The sequence below is a fragment of the Saccopteryx leptura genome, chromosome 2 (assembly GCF_036850995.1).
Source record: "Saccopteryx leptura isolate mSacLep1 chromosome 2, mSacLep1_pri_phased_curated, whole genome shotgun sequence".
NCBI lineage: Eukaryota > Metazoa > Chordata > Mammalia > Chiroptera > Emballonuridae > Saccopteryx > Saccopteryx leptura.
In genome coordinates this window covers 165,138,556-165,156,710 of record NC_089504.1, presented here as the reverse complement: position 1 = coordinate 165,156,710, position 18,155 = coordinate 165,138,556, and the positions used below count along the sequence as shown (strand labels likewise).

Sequence of the window (18,155 nt, the reverse complement as noted above, 5' to 3'; positions counted from 1 at the left end):
GAATATGCAAATAATAAGAACAGTAGATCTTAACAAAGACCTGTTGCCCTTCACAAGAATTAACTCAAAATGGATCACAGACCTACATATGAAACTATATAATCAGAAGAGTGTAAGATATTTTTCCTCTGCTGAGGAAGAAGGAAGGGCATAGCCACAAAGTTTGGAACAGTAAAAGCTTTATTGAGTACAGAGTACATCCCGCCTGATGATGTCCCCTGGTCCCAGGGACACAGAGGCCAGGGAAGTCGCATAGGGTGACCCGCGTGGGGGATATTTAAAAGGCCCCTAGGGTGGTGTAAAGCCAGAAGCCACGGCCAGAGCCACCATCAGAGCAGCCCAGCCCTTCCAGGTTCGCATTGGATTCGGACAGTCGGTAAAGAAACAGCGGAGCCAAAAACTGATGGGCCATAGTCTTTAATTCTAGCTTGCACCCGGCGGGCAAGTAAAAATACACACTGGGCTCCAAAACCCACTCACATTCAGTGCTCACAAAGCCACTGACTTATCCGAGTTTCCTAGAATCAAAGGTTTCTAGATCACCAGCCTTATTCTCCTCAGTTCCCCATCTCCTTCCTTATCTCAAATATAAACTCTACACAAACTGGCATCTCACTCAGCACTCCGCCATCTTGGCTGCTGCTTCTGGCCACATGGCCTCTTTCTGCTCTCTGCTATGCTCCCTCTGCTTTCTCATGCTAATCTTCCCAGGAACCAAGAGCCAAGTCCCGTTTTGCCCCCATTTTATAGTGTAGCTTCACAACCTTTAATCCAATATACAAAGTAGGGAAGTCTCCAACCCAAAGTCACCTTCTGAGGCATGATTGGATTGCACCACCCCACATCAAAAAGGGTAGGAAAGGCTTAATCCCAAAACCAAGCCCCAGGCTACAAGGATTCCGCCTGCCTTTAGCCCACCCCAACACACATTAATATCACCTGGGCGACGGCTTCCTCGTGTTATCTTTAACAAAGTGAGCATAATACATTTTATCTGCCCAACAATCCACCCCTATGCTCACTTTACTACCCACAATCTATACCACCGGCATCCCTGTGCAAGGAAATTAGAACATTACACAAATTACAACAGCAAAAATAATACAGTTTCAACAATTACAAAGGTACACTTCACCAGTCTCTGAGCACTTTGCCCAAAGCGCAAAATGTCCTCGGCCTATGGGAAAAGCTTCCCGGGGCAGGAGAGTACTTCCAGCAAAGCCGCCCCCCAACCCCATCAGGGTATTTCACATTGTCCAAAATCCGTAATCCATAAATCCATCCAACAAAGGAGCCAATGTCCACTCCAGTCGTAGTCCAGAAAATCAGTCCACACACATGAGGCTTCAGCCACCCCCCTCATTCCTGCCGTCCTGGCAGGTCTTACACTGTCCCAAAGAGGGGCACATGACAGTCAGCATTTCCATTTCGGCTCTGGAGAGCATGATAGCGTCCATCCTATGTCCCCAAAATCGCAGACCTACCAGGGCTGTAGTAGGTGCTCCTTCCAGCTGGGCTTCCATCTTCTGGAGACTGCAGATCACAACTCCAGTCCGATTCTCCTCATCCTCCAAAGAGGAACTGAAAACACCAGCTCCCGCTGCCGGTCTCGAGCCCTGGGCTGCTGCAGCCTTCTGCTCCGCTGACCTTGCAGCTCCGGGCCCGGCCTCAGCCCCGGCCTCCCGCCGCTGCTGGCTCTCCACAACGTCCAGGGCAAGCTGCAACTCACGAACCTCTGAATCCTCCTCCAGCGTTTGCTCCGTTTCCAGGCGAATCTCGAACACCTGGTTGGCCTCCTCCTCCAGCATTTCCTCCAGCTCCAGGGTCAGCATCGGTTTCTCCTGCGTTTGCTCCATCTCCTTCCACTGCTTGGTAGGCAGGTCCTGGGCAGCCTCTTTCACAGAGCTCTCAGTTTCCTCATGCATGGCTGTAAAAGTCAGCCAGCCTACGATCCCCAAAAGGACAGCCATGGGGAACCCTAACACTAGCCAGTCCTCTACTCCACTGCTCAAAGGCTCCTTGCCGATCTGTATCGAATCCTGCGGACTACGCCAAATGTAAAGCCAGAAGCCACAGCCAGGGCCACCATCACAGCAGCCTTCTGGCCCATGCAGGTTCGCATTGGATTCGGACAGTCGGTAAAGAAACAGCGGAGCCAAAAGCTGGTGGGCCATAGTCTTTAATTCTAGCTTGCACCCGGCGGGCAAGTAAAAATACACACTGGGCTCCAAAACCCACTCACATTCAGTGCTCACAAAGCCACTGACCTATCCGAGTTTCCTAGAATCAAAGGTTTCTAGATCACCAGCCTTATTCTCCTCAGTTCCCCATCTCCTTCCTTATCCCAAATATAAACTCTACACAAACTGGCATCTCACTCAGCACTCCGCCATCTTGGCTGCTTCTTCTGGCCACATGGCCTCTTTCTGCTCTCTGCTATGCTCCCTCTGCTTTCTCATGCTAATCTTCCCAGGAACCAAGAGCCAAGTCCCGTTTTGCCCCCATTTTATAGTGTAGCTTCACAACCTTTAATCCAATATACAAAGTAGGGAAGTCTCCAACCCAAAGTCACCTTCTGAGGCATGATTGGATTGCACCACCCCACATCAAAAAGGGTAGGAAAGGCTTAATCCCAAAACCAAGCCCCAGGCTACAAGGATTCCGCCTGCCTTTAGCCCACCCCAACACACATTAATATCACCTGGGCGACGGCTTCCTCGTGTTATCTTTAACAAAGTGAGCATAATACATTTTATCTGCCCAACAATCCACCCCTATGCTCACTTTACTACCCACAATCTATACCACCGGCATCCCTGTGCAAGGAAATTAGAACATTACACAAATTACAACAGCAAAAATAATACAGTTTCAACAATTACAAAGGTACACTTCACCAGTCTCTGAGCACTTTGCCCAAAGCGCAAAATGTCCTCGGCCTATGGGAAAAGCTTCCCGGGGCAGGAGAGTACTTCCAGCAAAGCCGCCCCCCAACCCCATCAGGGTATTTCACATTGTCCAAAATCCGTAATCCATAAATCCATCCAACAAAGGAGCCAATGCCCACTCCGGTCGTAGTCCAGAAAATCAGTCCACACACATGAGGCTTCAGCCACCCCCCTCATTCCTGCCGTCCTGGCAGGTCTTACACTGTCCCAAAGAGGGGCACATGACAGTCAGCATTTCCATTTCGGCTCTGGAGAGCATGATAGCGTCCATCCTATGTCCCCAAAATCGCAGACCTACCAGGGCTGTAGTAGGTACTCCTTCCAGCTGGGCTTCCATCTTCTGGAGACTGCAGATCACAACTCCAGTCCGATTCTCCTCATCCTCCAAAGAGGAACTGAAAACACCAGCTCCCGCTGCCGGTCTCGAGCCCCGGGCTGCTGCAGCCTTCTGCTCCGCTGACCTTGCAGCTCCGGGCCCGGCCTCAGCCCCGGCCTCCCGCCGCTGCTGGCTCTCCACAACATCCAGGGCAAGCTGCAACTCACGAACCTCTGAATCCTCCTCCAGCGTTTGCTCCGTTTCCAGGCGAATCTCGAACACCTGGTTGGCCTCCTCCTCCAGCATTTCCTCCAGCTCCAGGGTCAGCATCGGTTTCTCCTGCGTTTGCTCCATCTCCTTCCACTGCTTGGTAGGCAGGTCCTGGGCAGCCTCTTTCACAGAGCTCTCAGTTTCCTCATGCATGGCTGTAAAAGTCAGCCAGCCTACGATCCCCAAAAGGACAGCCATGGGGAACCCTAACACTAGCCAGTCCTCTACTCCACTGCTCAAAGGCTCCTTGCCGATCTGTATCGAATCCTGCGGACTACGCCAAATGTAAAGCCAGAAGCCACAGCCAGGGCCACCATCACAGCAGCCTTCTGGCCCATGCAGGTTCGCATTGGATTCGGACAGTCGGTAAAGAAACAGCGGAGCCAAAAGCTGGTGGGCCATAGTCTTTAATTCTAGCTTGCACCCGGCGGGCAAGTAAAAATACACACTGGGCTCCAAAACCCACTCACATTCAGTGCTCACAAAGCCACTGACTTATCCGAGTTTCCTAGAATCAAAGGTTTCTAGATCACCAGCCTTATTCTCCTCAGTTCCCCATCTCCTTCCTTATCTCAAATATAAACTCTACACAAACTGGCATCTCACTCAGCACTCCGCCATCTTGGCTGCTTCTTCTGGCCACATGGCCTCTTTCTGCTCTCTGCTATGCTCCCTCTGCTCTCTCATGCTAATCATCCCAGGAACCAAGAGCCAAGTCCCGTTTTGCCCCCATTTTATAGTGTAGCTTCACAACCTTTAATCCAATATACAAAGTAGGGAAGTCTCCAACCCAAAGTCACCTTCTGAGGCATGATTGGATTGCACCACCCCACATCAAAAAGGGTAGGAAAGGCTTAATCCCAAAACCAAGCCCCAGGCTACAAGGATTCCGCCTGCCTTTAGCCCACCCCAACACACATTAATATCACCTGGGCGACGGCTTCCTCGTGTTATCTTTAACAAAGTGAGCATAATACATTTTATCTGCCCAACAGGTGGTCAAGCTAATATGACGTGGTGAAATCTCGCTGACGGACAGTCACTTTCTTCCAAAGGGCTCCTAGGAAGTTCCTTTTGGCGCATATGGTTGTGGGCAGCTCTAGCCAAGTTCCCGGGTCTGGTGTCTCACTTGACCTTTCCCCTTGCCCACCACCCTACAAAGAGAACATAGGAGAACATCTAAATGACCTATGATGACGACTTTTTAAATATAACACCAGAGGCATAACAAATGAAATAAATAATTGATAAGCTGGAATTCATTAACATTAAAAACTTCTGCTCTGCAGATCCTGGCCAGTTGGCTCAGTGGTAGAGCATCGGCCTGGCGTGTGGGAGTCCCGGGTTCGATTCCTGGCCAGGGCACACAGGAGAGGCGCCCATGTGCTTCTCCACCCCTCCCCCTCTCCTTCCTCTCTGTCTCTCTCTTTCCCTCCCGCAGCCGAGGCTCCATTGGAGCAAAGATGGCCCGGGCTCTGGGGATGGCTCTGTGGCCGCTGCCTCAGGCGCTAGAATGGCTCTGGATGCAACAGAGCGACGCCCCAGAGGGGCAGAGCATCGCCTCCTGGTGGGCATGCCAGGTGGATCCCAATTGGGTGCATGCAGGAGTCTGTCTGACTGCCTCCCCGTTTCCAGCTTCGGGGGGAGGGGGGAGAAAAAAAAAGAAAAAAAACTTCTGCTCTGCAAAAAATACTGTCAAGAGAATAAGAAGACAGTCCACAGACTAGGAGAAAATATTTTCAAAAGGCATAATAAGATGAAGGACTGGTATCCAAATAAGAGTTCTTTGTAGAACTCTTAAAGTTGAACAATGAAAAAAATAATGAGTAAAAAACAGGAAAAAGACTGTTGGTAAAATAAGTTTGTAAATATGATGTATATATCTGCTTGCTTATAGTTTGCATTGGGGGCTGGGCAACACCAGATACAGTGATTTGTGAGGTTGCAGGTGCCTTCCTGATTGGGCGGGGCCATTGTCTTGCTAATGTTTACTGGGATATTCTGCCCCCATCACCGAGAGGTGTGGTAGGATTTCTTTTTTTCTCTCCTCCCTGATCCCTTGCCCTCCATGGGAAAAGCAGGTTTTCTGCTTTTTCCTTGGCTTTCTTGTGGTTTGCCTGTCTTGGTGAGACACCAATAAACAGAATGGCCCACCATCCTCCAACTCCACTGTTTCTTTACCGTCTGCCTGAATTTAATGAGAACCTGCATGTGAATGGCCACGATGGCGAAGGCAGCCTGGCCTTACAAAGACCTAAACAGATAACTCACAAAAGGAGATGCACAGGTACCAAATGAGCATATGAAAAGATGTTCTACTTGTGTCATAAGGGAAATGCAAATTAAAGAGAGATACCACTGCGTATCTATTAGAATAGCTAAAGTCCAGAACACTAAAACACCAGGTGCTGGTGAGGATGTGGAGCAACAGGAGCTCTCATTCATTGCCAGTGGGAATGCAAAACGGTGCAGCCACTTTGGGAGACAGTTTCACTTATAAAACTAAACATATTCTTATCATACAATCTAGCAATTTTACTACTTGTTATTTTCCCAAATGAGTTGACAATTTATGTTCACACAAAAGTGTCAAGTTTGGGTTCAGGGCTCTTTTAAATCCAGAACCCCTTCAAAACTCAAATTCCCCTTACCCAACTTCCCACTAGGGCTCAAAACAGAACATTCTCATCCCCCACTGTGAGGTTGTACTTAATTTGCTTGTTATTCTCTCTTTTAATGGCTTCCTGGCCTTTACTTTGAAAGGTAGCAAAAAGTTTACCTTTGTAGGAATGTCAGGGAAAGCTTACTTTGGGGAGGGACCTGACACTTAGGGGAGTTTAAATCACAATGGTTGTTTGTAAAAGCCTCCATACAGGCCCAGAGATGCCAGGACTGGGCTATTCCTGGGAGATTCCTAACTGCAGCTGTCTTAAAATTTTACCAAGGACACCAGAACTGAGCACACTGATTAGGCCTTATGTTCAAAAGAACTTAATGTTTCTGCAGCTGAATCCCTCTCCTGTTCACGGTCAAGTCAGTGACCAAGGCCACAAACCCCAATATGCTAATCGGAGCAGGTCCAGGTGCAGGCAACCCCATGCCAGCAAATGCCTGCAGCTGCCCCTATATCGAATACTCCCTCCAGCAGCTCTGTGCTGACACCCTTTGCTGGTCTCAGCCTTCTTGCACCCAGGCACTTTTAAAACAACTTTCCTTTTAAAACACACTAGCCTCGTGTTTTTGGTTCGGCCCGCAGTTTCTGCCTTTCATAAAGTCCCCACCCAAATGTTTATTCATAATTACTAAACACTGAAACTGCCCAAGGTATCCATCAGTGGATAAATGCATAAGTGATCTGTGATACAGTTAGTTGGATGTTATTCAATGATAAAAGAAAATGAACTCTTAAGCCATGTAAAGCCATGGAAGAACCTTAAATGCATAATGTTAAGTGAAATAATCCAACCAAAAACGCCTATATATATTGTATGATTCCAACTATATGACATTCTGGAAAGGGGAAAATTATGGGGATAATAAAAAGATCACTGGTTACCAGGTGTTGGATGGGGAATGAATAGGTAGAACAGAGTATTTTTAGGGAAGTGAGACTATTCTGTATGATACTACAAAGGTAGGTACATACAGTGATTCGTATGTCAAAACCTATAGTATGTATGACACCATCTTTGGGTGATAATGATGTCTCAGTGTGGGTTTACCAGTTATAACAAATGTACCGCTCTGTTGCTGGATGTTGATAGTGGGGGAGATGGTGCATGTGTGGGGGTGGAGGCAGATAGGATGCAGATGTGCTTGGTACACTCAGAGTAGGCAGTCATGAAATACTTGTGGGATGAATCAAGGAATGGTGTTGGGATTTGGCAATTCAACATAGGCAGCAGGTATGATTGCTATCTTGTCAGATTTTCAGAAATGTATTTTAAGAACACTTTAAGAAAAGTAGTTGTGTTTAGCACTCATAAGAATATAGAAGTGATCCATACATAGAAATTTTTATTTATTTATTTATTTATTTATTTATTATTTTTTTTATAAATTTTTATTAATGTTAATGGGATGACATTAATAATTCAGGGTACATATATTCAAAGAAAACATGTCTAGGTTATCTTGTCATTAAATTATGTTGCATACCCCTCGCCCAGAGTCAGATTGTCCTCCGTCACCCTCTATCTAGTTTTCTCTGTGCCCCTCCCCCTCCCCCTAAATCTCTCCCTCCCTCCCTCCTGCGTCCTCTCTCCCCCCACCCCTGGTAGCCACCACACTCTTGTCCATGTCTCTTAGTCTCATTTTTATGTTCCACCAATGTATGGAATCATGTAGTTCTTGTTTTTTTCTGATTTACTTATTTCACTCCGTATAATGTTATCAAGATCCCACCATTTTGCTATAAATGATCTAATGTCATCATTTCTTATGGCTGAGTAGTATTCCATAGTGTATATGTGCCATATCTTCTTTATCCAATCTTCTATTGAAGGGCTTTTTGGTTGTTTCCATGTCTTGGCCACTGTGAACAGTGCTGCTATGAACATGGGGCTACATGTGTCTTTACGTATCAATGATTCTGAGGTTTTGGGGTATATACCCAGTAGAGGGATTGCTGGGTCATAAGGTAGTTCTATTTGCAGTTTTTTGAGGAACCACCATACTTTCCTCCATAGTGGTTGTACTACTTTACATTCCCACCAACAGTGTATGAGGGTTCCTTTTTCTCCACAGCCTCTCCAACATTTGTTATTACCCGTCTTGTTGATAATAGCTAATCTAACAGGGGTGAGGTGGTATCTCATTGTAGTTTTGATTTGCATTTCTCTAATAACTAATGAAGCTGAGCATCTTTTCATATATCTGTTGGCCATTTGTATTTCTTCCTGGGAGAAGTGTCTGTTCATGTCCTTTTCCCATTTTTTTATTGGATTGTTTGTTTGTTTGTTGTTGAGTTTTATGAGTTCTTTGTAAATTTTGGATATTAGGCCCTTATCTGAGCTGTCGTTTGAAAATATCATTTCCCATTTAGTTGGCTGTCTGTTTATTTTGATATCAGTTTCTCTTGCTGAACAAAAACTTTTAATTCTGATGTAGTCCCATTCATTAATTTTTGCCTTCACTTCTCTTGCCATTGGAGTCAAGTTCATAAAATGTTCTTTAAAACCCAGATCCATGAGTTTAGTACCTATGTCTTCTTCTATGTACTTTATTGTTTCAGATCTTATATTTAGGTCTTTGATCCATTTTGAATTAATTTTAGTACACGGGGACAGGCTGTAGTCGAGTTTCATTCTTTGCATGTGGCTTTCCAGTTTTCCCAACACCATTTGTTGAAGAGGCTTTCTTTTCTCCATTTTGTGTTGTTGGCCCCTTTATCAAAGATTATTTGACCATATATATGTGGTTTTATTTCTGGGCTTTCTATTCTGTTCCATTGGTCTGAGTGTCTATTTTTCTGCCAATACCATGCAGTTTTGATTATTGTAGCCCTATAATATAGTTTGAAGTCAGGTATTGTAATGCCCCCAGCTTCATTCTTTTTCCTTAGGATTGCTTTGGCTATTCGGGGTTTTTTATAGTTCCATATAAATCTGATGATTTTTTGTTCCATTTCTTTAAAAAATGTCATAGGAATTTTGATGGGAATTGCATTAAATTTATATATTACTTTGGGTAATATGGCCATTTTAATTATATTTATTCTTCCTATCCAAGAACAAGGAATATTTTTCCATCTCATTGTGTCTTTTTCTATTTCTCTTAGCAATGCCTTGTAGTTTTCTTTATATAGGTCCTTTACATTCTTTGTTATGTTTATTCCTAGGTATTTTATTTTTTTTGTTGCAAACGTGAAGGGGATTATTTTTTTGAGTTCGTTTTCTAATATTTCATTATTGGCATATAGAAAGGCTATGGACTTCTGTATGTTAATTTTCATACATAGAAATTTAACTCAAAATTCAAAATATTGATTTTTAGAGAGTGCCAGAGTCAGCACTATATACTTAGATTTCAGAATATGAATTAGAACAATTTAATGGCATTGGAAAGTGCTAGGCACAATGTAAGGTATCTAATGTTTCTAATTGTGCATAAGATAAAATCCTAAATTTAGAAACCATCATGATTTATTCAATTATCATTGGAAGTAAAAGGAAAATTTAGGTCCTGAGATTCTATTTATACATAAAGCATACAAAATGAGAGTAATTTTTTTCCAAAGAAGTTTAATTTAATTGGAAACAACTGGCATGATAGCTCATGTAGCAATTAAATAAAAATTCTATACTATCTGGTGTATTTTAACATTCTATAACTTTGGGTCAATTTTAGATATGTGTGAACAACCCTAATAAATTTTCAAAACTTCTAAAGGCCCTTGACTGTGACACTCCATTTTTATAATCATTTACACAAAATCCCATGTGTTGACAGTAAATAGCATTGGCGAGAATGTGTGAAGGCGGCCTGGCAGTTCTTAACAGATGGCTTTCTCCATTCATTTCTACTATAGGCAAACATGCTGAAGACATATTTGGTGAGCTGTTTAATGAGGCCAACAACTTTTACATCAGAGCAAATTCTCTTCAAGACAGAATTGATCGCCTTGCTGTCAAAGTTACCCAGCTGGATTCAACAGTGGAAGAGGGTAGGTAATTGCATGAAAGTAATGAGCTATAAGGGATCTTGACAAAAGGGTAGTAATTAATTGCAGGGCAATTACTGCTTTTTCCTTGGGGTAGTATGCTAATATTTCATCTTGTCTTTTGCTAGAAGAATAGTGAGAGGGAATAACACACAACTTTGGGTTAATTAGTGATTAAAAGACACACATCTTGTTTATCTCATATGCCAAACTCTCTTTTTAAAAAAGTCACACATGTAGTGTTTGTTTTAAAGAATTCTTTGAATGCATTCAGTATTAGAAGGCCTAATTTAGGATATTTGTAATTATTTTAAACATACTTTCTTACCTAAAAATTACAGAATTAATCCAAAGATGTGATCCAACTAAGAAACAGGGTTGTACATACAAAGTGTGACAGAGTAAAGTCTCTCACCCCATATTCTTGTTAGGGTGATGCCTGTAAATAATCTTGGTGATTTAACATCTCAGGAATAGTATTGGGGTCTTAAAATAACGTCAATATTGGCAAGCACTGTGTAGGTAACTGTAATCAGTTTGATGATACTCTGAAATTGTGGCAGTTTAAGCAAAATTAAAATTCAATTCCTTTTTTAAAATTTTACTTTCTATATCTTTTATTTGTTTTTATTTTTTTTTTTAATAATAATTTTATTTTTTTAATGGGGTGACATCAATAAATCAGGATACATATATTCAAAGATAACAAGTCCAGGTTATCTTGTCATTCAATTATGTTGCATACCCACCACCCAAAGTCAGATTGTCCTCTGTCACCTTCTATCTTGTTTTCTTTGTGCCCCTCCCCACCCCCTTTCCTTCTCCCATTCCCCCCTCCCCCCCGTAACCACCACACTCTTATCAATGTCTCTTAGTTTCACTATTATGTCCCACCTACGTATGGAATAATACAGTTCCTGGTTTTTTCTGATTTACTTATTTCGCTTCGTATCATGTTATCAAGATCCCACCATTTTGCTGTAAATGTTCCGATGTCATCATTTCTTATGGCTGAGTAGTATTCCATAGTGTATATGTGCCACATCTTCTTTATCCAGTCATCTATTGATGGGCTTTTTGGTTGTTTCCATGTCCTGGCCACTGTGAACAATGCTGCAATAAACATGGGGCTGCATGTGTCTTTACGTATCAATGTTTCTGAGTTTTTGGGATATATACCCAGTAGAGGGATTGCTGGGTCATAAGGTAGTTCTATTTGCAGTTTTTTGAGGAACCACCATACTTTCCTCCATAGTGGTTGTACTACTTTACATTCCCACCAACAGTGTATGAGGGTTCCTTTTTCTCCACAGCCTCTCCAACATTTGCTATTACCTGTCTTGCTAATAATAGCTAATCTAACAGGTGTGAGGTGGTATCTCATTGCCGTTTTGATTTGCATTTCTCTAATAGCTAAAGAAGATGAGCATCTTTTCATATATCTGTTGGCCATTTGTATTTCTTCCTGGGAGAAGTGTCTATTCATATCCTCTTCCCATTTTTTTATTGGATTGTTTGTTTGTTGTTGAGTTTTATGAGTTCTTTGTATATTTTGGATATTAGGCCCTTATCTGAGCTGTTGTTTGAAAATATCATTTCCCATTTAGTTGGCTTTCTGTTTATTTTGTTATCAGTTTCTCTTGCTGAGCAAAAACTTCTTAGTCTGATGTAGTCCCATTCATTAATTTTTGCCTTCACTTCTCTTGCCTGTGGAGTCAAATTCATAAAATGCTCTTTAAAACCCAGATCCATGAATTTAGTACCTATGTCTTCTTCTATGTACTTAATTGTTTCAGGTCTTATGTTTAGATCTTTGATCCATTTTGAGTTAATTTTTGTACAGGAGGAGAGACTGTAGTCCAGTTTCATTCTTTTGCATGTGGCTTTCCAGTTTTCCCAGCACCATTTATTGAAGAGGCTTTCTTTTCTCCATTGTGTGTTGTTGGCCCCTTTATCAAAAATTATTTGACTATATATATGTGGTTTTATTTCTGGACTTTCTATTCTGTTCCATTGGTCTGATTGTCTATTTTTCTGCCAATACCATGCTGTTTTGATTGTCGTGGCCCTATAATATAGTTTGAAGTCAGGTATTGTAATGCCCCCAGCTTCATTCTTTTTCTTTAGGATTGCTTTGGCTATTCGGGGTTTTTTATAGTTCCATATAAATCTGATGATTTTTGCTCTATTTCTTTAAAAAACGTCATTGGAAGTTTGATGGGAATTGCATTAAATTTGTATATTGCTTTGGGTAATATAGCCATCTTGATTATATTTATTCTTCCTAGCCAAGAACAAGGTATATTCTTCCATCTCGTTATATCTTTTTCGATTTCCCTTAACAATGGTTTATAGTTTTCATTATATAAGTCCTTTACATTCTTTGTTATGTTTATTCCTAAGTATTTTATTTTTTTTGTTGCAATCGTGAAGGGGATTATTCTTTTGAGTTCCTTCTCAGTTGTTTCATTGTTGGCATATAGAAAGGCTATTGACTTCTGTATGTTAATTTTGTATCCTGCGACCTTACTTTATTGGCTTATTGTTTCTAGTAGTCTTTTTGTGGATTCTTTGGGGTTTTCAATGTATAGGATCATATCATCTACAAAAAGTGATACCTTTACTTCTTCTTTTCCCATATGGATGCCTTTTATTTCTTTGTCTTGTCTGATTGCTCTGGCTAGAACTTCTAGTACCACATTAAATAAGAGTGGAGAGAGTGGACAACCCTGTCTTGTTCCTGATTTTAGGGGGAAAGCCTTCAGTTTAGTGCCATTTAATATGATGTTAGCTGATGGTTTATCATATATGGCCTTTATCATGTTGAGATATTTTCCTTCTATACCCATTTTGTTGAGAGTCTTAAACATAAAATTGTGTTGTATTTTATCGAAAGCCTTTTCTGCGTCTATTGATAAGATCATGTGGTTTTTGTTCTTTGTTTCGTTGATATGGTGTATTACGTTAACCGTTTTACGTATGTTGAACCATCCTTGAGATTCTGGGATGAATCCCACTTGATCATGATGTATTATATTTTTAATATGTTGTTGTATTCGATTTGCTAGTATTTTGTTTAGTATTTTAGCATCTGTATTCATTAGAGATATTGGTCTGTAGTTTTCTTTTTTTGTGCCATCCTTGCCTGGTATTGGTATGAGGGTTATGTTGGCCTCATAAAATGTGTTTGGAAGTATTGCTTCTTCTTCAATTTTTTGGAAGACTTTGAGTAGAATAGGAACCAAGTCTTCTTTGAATGTTTGATAAAATTCGCTGGTATAGCCGTCAGGGCCTGGACTTTTATTTTTGGGGAGGTTTTTAATGGTTTTTTCTATTTCTTCTTTACTGATAGGTCTGTTTAGGCTTTCTGCTGCTTCTTGACTCAGTCTAGGAAGGTTGTATTGTTCTAGGAATTTATCCATTTCTTCTAGGTTGTTGAATTTAGTGGCATAAAGTTTTTCATAGTATTCTACAGTAATTCTTTGTATATCTACGGTGTCCGTGGTGATTTCTCCTCTTTCATTTTGGATTTTGTTTATATGAGTTCTTTCTCTTTTTTCCTTGGTAAGTCTTGCCAAGGGTTTGTCAATTTTGTTGATCTTTTCAAAGAACCAGCTCCTTGTTCTATTAATTTTTTCTATAGTTTTTCTGTTCTCTAATTCATTTATTTCTGCTCTGATTTTTATTATCTCCTTTCTTCGGCTGGTTTTGGGTTGTCTTTGTTCTTCTTTTTCTAGTTCCTTAATTTGGGAAGTTAAGTGGTTCACTTGGGCTCTCTCTTGTTTGTTCATATATGCCTGAAGTGATATGAACTTCCCTCTTATTACTGCTTTTGCTGCATCCCATATGTTCTGATATGTCGTATTGTCATTTTCATTAGTCTGTATATATCTTTTGATCTCTGCACTTATTTCTTCTTTGACCCATTCATTTTTTAAAAGTATGTTGTTTAGTTTCCACATTTTTGTGGGATTTTTTTCCTCTTTTTTGCAGTTGAATTCTAGTTTCAAGGCTTTATGATCAGAAAATATGCTTGGTACAACTTCAATTTTTCTGAATTTGCTGATGTTGTTTTTGTGGCCCAACATATGGTCAATTCTTGAGAATGATCCATGTACACTGGAGAAAAATGTATACTCAGTTACTTTGGGATGAAATGTCCTGTAGATGTCTATCATATCCAGGTGCTCTAGTGTTTTGTTTAAGGCCACTATGTCTTTGTTGATTCTCTGTTTGGATGACCGATCTAGAGCCATCAGCGGTGTATTGAGGTCTCCAAGTATGATTGTGTTTTTGTCAGTTTTTGTTTTAAGATCAATAAGTAGCTGTCTTATATATTTTGGTGCTCCTTGGTTTGGTGCATATATATTAAGAATTGTTATGTCTTCTTGATTCAGTGTCCCCTTAGCCATTATGAAATGGCCATTTTTGTCTCTGAGTACTTTTCCTGTCTTGTAGTCAGCATTATCCGATATGAGTATTGCTACACCTGCTTTTTTTGGGATGTTATTTGCTTGGAGTATTGTTTTCCAGCCTTTCACTTTGAATTTGTTTTTATCCTTGTTACTTAGATGAGTTTCCTGTAGGCAGCATACAGTTGGATTTTCTTTTTTAATCCATTCTGCTACTCTGTGCCTTTTTATTGGTGAGTTTAATCCGTTTACATTTAGTGTAATTATTGACAATTGTGAGTTCCCTATTGCCATTTTATATCTTGCTTTCTGTTAGTTTTGTGTCTTGTTTGATCCTTCTCTTTCATTTTTCTATCTTTTATTTTTATTTGGTTGTATTCCATACATCTTTCCTCTGTTGCTATCTTTTTTATCTCATGTGCTTCTGTGGTGGTTTTTTCAATGGTGGTTACCTTTGAGTAATGAAAAGGGTCCCTACCCTGTTCATTGTAGCGAACTATTTTCTGAGTACTTTTGCACTCCATCGTCCTTTGCTACTGTTAATCTCCATCTTCTCCCCCTCTTTCTTTTTGTTGTTGTCACAGTTTAAATTTGGTTTTATTGTGTTCTTCTTGGAGCTTTTACTTGTGGCTCTGGTTTTTTTTTGTTCTTTGTATCTGATTGGAGAACCCCCTTTAGTAATTCCTGGAGTGGGGGTTTTCTGATGATAAATTCCCTCATCTTTTCTGTATCTGTGAATGTTTTTATTTCTCCTTCATATTTGAAGGATAGCTTTGATGGGTATAGTATTCGTGGCTGAAAGTTCCTCTCTTTCAGGACTTTAAATATTGGGGTCCACTCTCTTCTAGCTTGTAGAGTTTCTGCTGAGAAATCTGATGATAATCTAATGGGCCTTCCTTTATATGTTGTATTCTTCTTTTCCCTGGCTGCCTTGAGAATTTTTTCGTTGCTGTTGGTTTGTGCCAGTTTCATTATGATATGCCTTGGAGTAGGTTTGTTGGGGTTAAGAAAACTCGGAGTTCTGTTTGCTTCTTGAACTTGAGGCTTTAGTTCTTTCCACAGGCTTGGGAAGTTCTCATCTATTATTTGTTTGAGTATGTTCTCCATTCCATTTTCTCTCTCTTCTCCCTCTGTTATACCTATTATTCTTATGTTATTCTTTTTGATGGAGTCAGATAATTCTTGTAGGGCTATCTCATTTTTTTTAATTTTTCAGTCTCTTTCTTCTTCTCTCTGCTGTGCCTCAAGTTGCTTGTCTTCTATTTCACTAATCCTCTCTTCTATCTGACCTGTTCTATTAGCTAAGCTTGTTACTTCGTTTTTCAGCTCGTGAATTGAGTTTTTCATCTCTGTTTGATTTGTTTTTATAGTTTCAATTTCCTTGGACATATATTCTTTGTGTTCATTGAGTTGTTTTCTGAGCTCCCTAAATTGTCTTTCTGTGTTTTCTTGTATATCTCGGAGGATTTTTAGGATTTCTATCTTGAATTCTCTTTCATTTAGCTCCAAGGTTTCCAATATATTAAATTTTTTCTCCATAGATTTTTCCTCATCTAGTTGTGTTACCTCTCTTTCTTTTGTATCCATGATATTCGATTTTCTCTTCCTTAATGGCATCTGAGGGTGGTTTTGTTGATAGTATTAATGAGATTTAATAAAGAATAAAAAGTTAAAAAAAATAATAAAAAAAATAAAAAATCGAAAATAGTTGTTTTTTTAAAAAAAAAATTAATAATGAAATAAAGAAAAATAAAATAAAATAAAAATTTTTTAAAAAAGGAAATTATTCCCCCCCTCCTTTTTTCCTCTCCTCTCCTCTCCCCTCTTTCTTGAGAAAATCTTGTGGTGAACTGTGAATTATAACAAACAATGCCTTTGATGGAGGGCCTGAATTGGGGAAAAGTAATAAAGGGGCAAAAAAAAAAAAAAGAAAAAGAAAAACGAGAAAAAGAAAAAAAAAAAAAGCGTATGGACCCACAAAAAGCAAATAAGGAAAAAATTTGGGTCAAGAATAAAATGATTTGCTTTTAGGTGTTGGTTGTCTAAGAGTTATGATGAGAGGAATAAGAGGAAAACGGAAAAATGTGGAGACAAATTAAAAAATTACTATTGTATTTAGTGGAACAAGAACTAGATAAAATGGAGAGCCAGGGATGGGAGCACTGCTAGTGAGTTAAAAAGGTGAAGTAAAACCCCCCCAAAATGCCACAAACATAAGTTTGAGTCCCAGATAAGATAATTTGTTTGTTATTGAGGTTTGAATGAGAGGAGATGTAAAGGAGAAAGGAAGAAACTAATATAGAGGGAGAAAAGAAAGAGAGAGAGAGAGAAAAAGAGGGAACCACTAAATAGAAGAAAAAATAAAGGAGAGAGAGAGAGAGAGTTAAGGGTTTTGGAGTGCAACCCTCATAGAGAGAAAGGAAGAGAAGAGAAAAGATAATGGGAGATGTAACACTTATGGGTAGTGTAGTTCAAGGAGAGGAGAGAGTAAGACTGGCAGAGAGTTAATCGGCCAAATTGGAGGAGGAAAAAAAGTATCAAGAATGAAGATAAGAGAAACAAACGAACAAATATAATAAAATGGGATAGGTTATAAAGTCTGCAGATTATTCTTGATTTTGAGAGGTTATCTTCTTGCTTTTTCTTTTCTCTCCCTCTTCCTGGTCGGTGACTCTGTACCCCGGGTTCTGTCCCTTTGGCACGCTCAGGTAGAGGTTTGCAGTTGATAAGTCTCTATGGCAATGTCATGTATTGTGCTTTAGTCTCGTTGGCAGTCGAGGCTATTAGCATTTATAGGCTCCGACAGTGAGAGAGTCTGTGTTCCTGGAGCCTTTCTCCTAGTCTTTCCTTCCTCAATTAGTAGCCTGATAATCCAGCTATGGGGTTGCTGCTGCCTCTGCCTGGATAGTAAGAGGCTCAAAGAGCTGGCAACTCCCCACTCTATTTCCACTCAGCACAGGGCTCTGGGTAAGGCTCAGTCAGTCAGAGCTGCTAGCATAATCAGGCGGGCTTTCCGCCCACTCAAAGACCTCTGGCTCTGTCTGCCACTCTGTCCGGTAACACAGGCGGGCGCCCACTTCCGGGGCGCTTGGAGGAAACTCTCACTCACTGGCTGCGCGCGCAGACCAGGATATCCGGCCAGCAGTCTCACGCTCTGAGTGAAACCCCCAACCGCAGGGAAATGTTGCAGCGTTGGAATTGAGTCTCGCTCCGTCCCCGTGTGCGGCTTTTGCAAGGCGCTGGGGCGGCCCGAGATTCCGCTTTGGCCCCCACAAAGGCCCCTGACTCTGCCCCTCTGTGCGATAACATGGACGCACACTGCCGAGGCACTCGGAGGAATCTCTCATTCACTATCTGCACGCGCAAACCCGGATATGAGGCCGGCCGCGTTTCCCTCTGAGTGAAACCCCCACCAGCACGGAAAATTTCCACCATTGGAATTAGTTCTCACTCCCTCCCGTGCGTGGCTTTCTTAGGGCGCTGGGGCTGCCCAGAGACTCTGCCCTCGGCCCACAGAAAGGCCTCCGACCCTGCCTCTCCGTGGGGCA

At 41.2% G+C, this 18,155-nt stretch overlaps 1 protein-coding gene across 9 annotated transcripts in view; it reads left to right on the top strand.

Moving 5' to 3' along the window:
• Nucleotides 1-18,155, top strand: part of WASF3 (WASP family member 3) — a 193,169-nt gene that overhangs the window by 151,049 nt on the left and 23,965 nt on the right. For all 9 annotated transcript variants that reach the window (XM_066369236.1, XM_066369229.1, XM_066369238.1 and 6 more), the window contains one exon: nucleotides 10,064-10,198. In XM_066369236.1, the coding sequence (XP_066225333.1) occupies nucleotides 10,064-10,198 (135 nt within the window). The remainder of the gene's footprint in view (nucleotides 1-10,063; nucleotides 10,199-18,155) is intronic.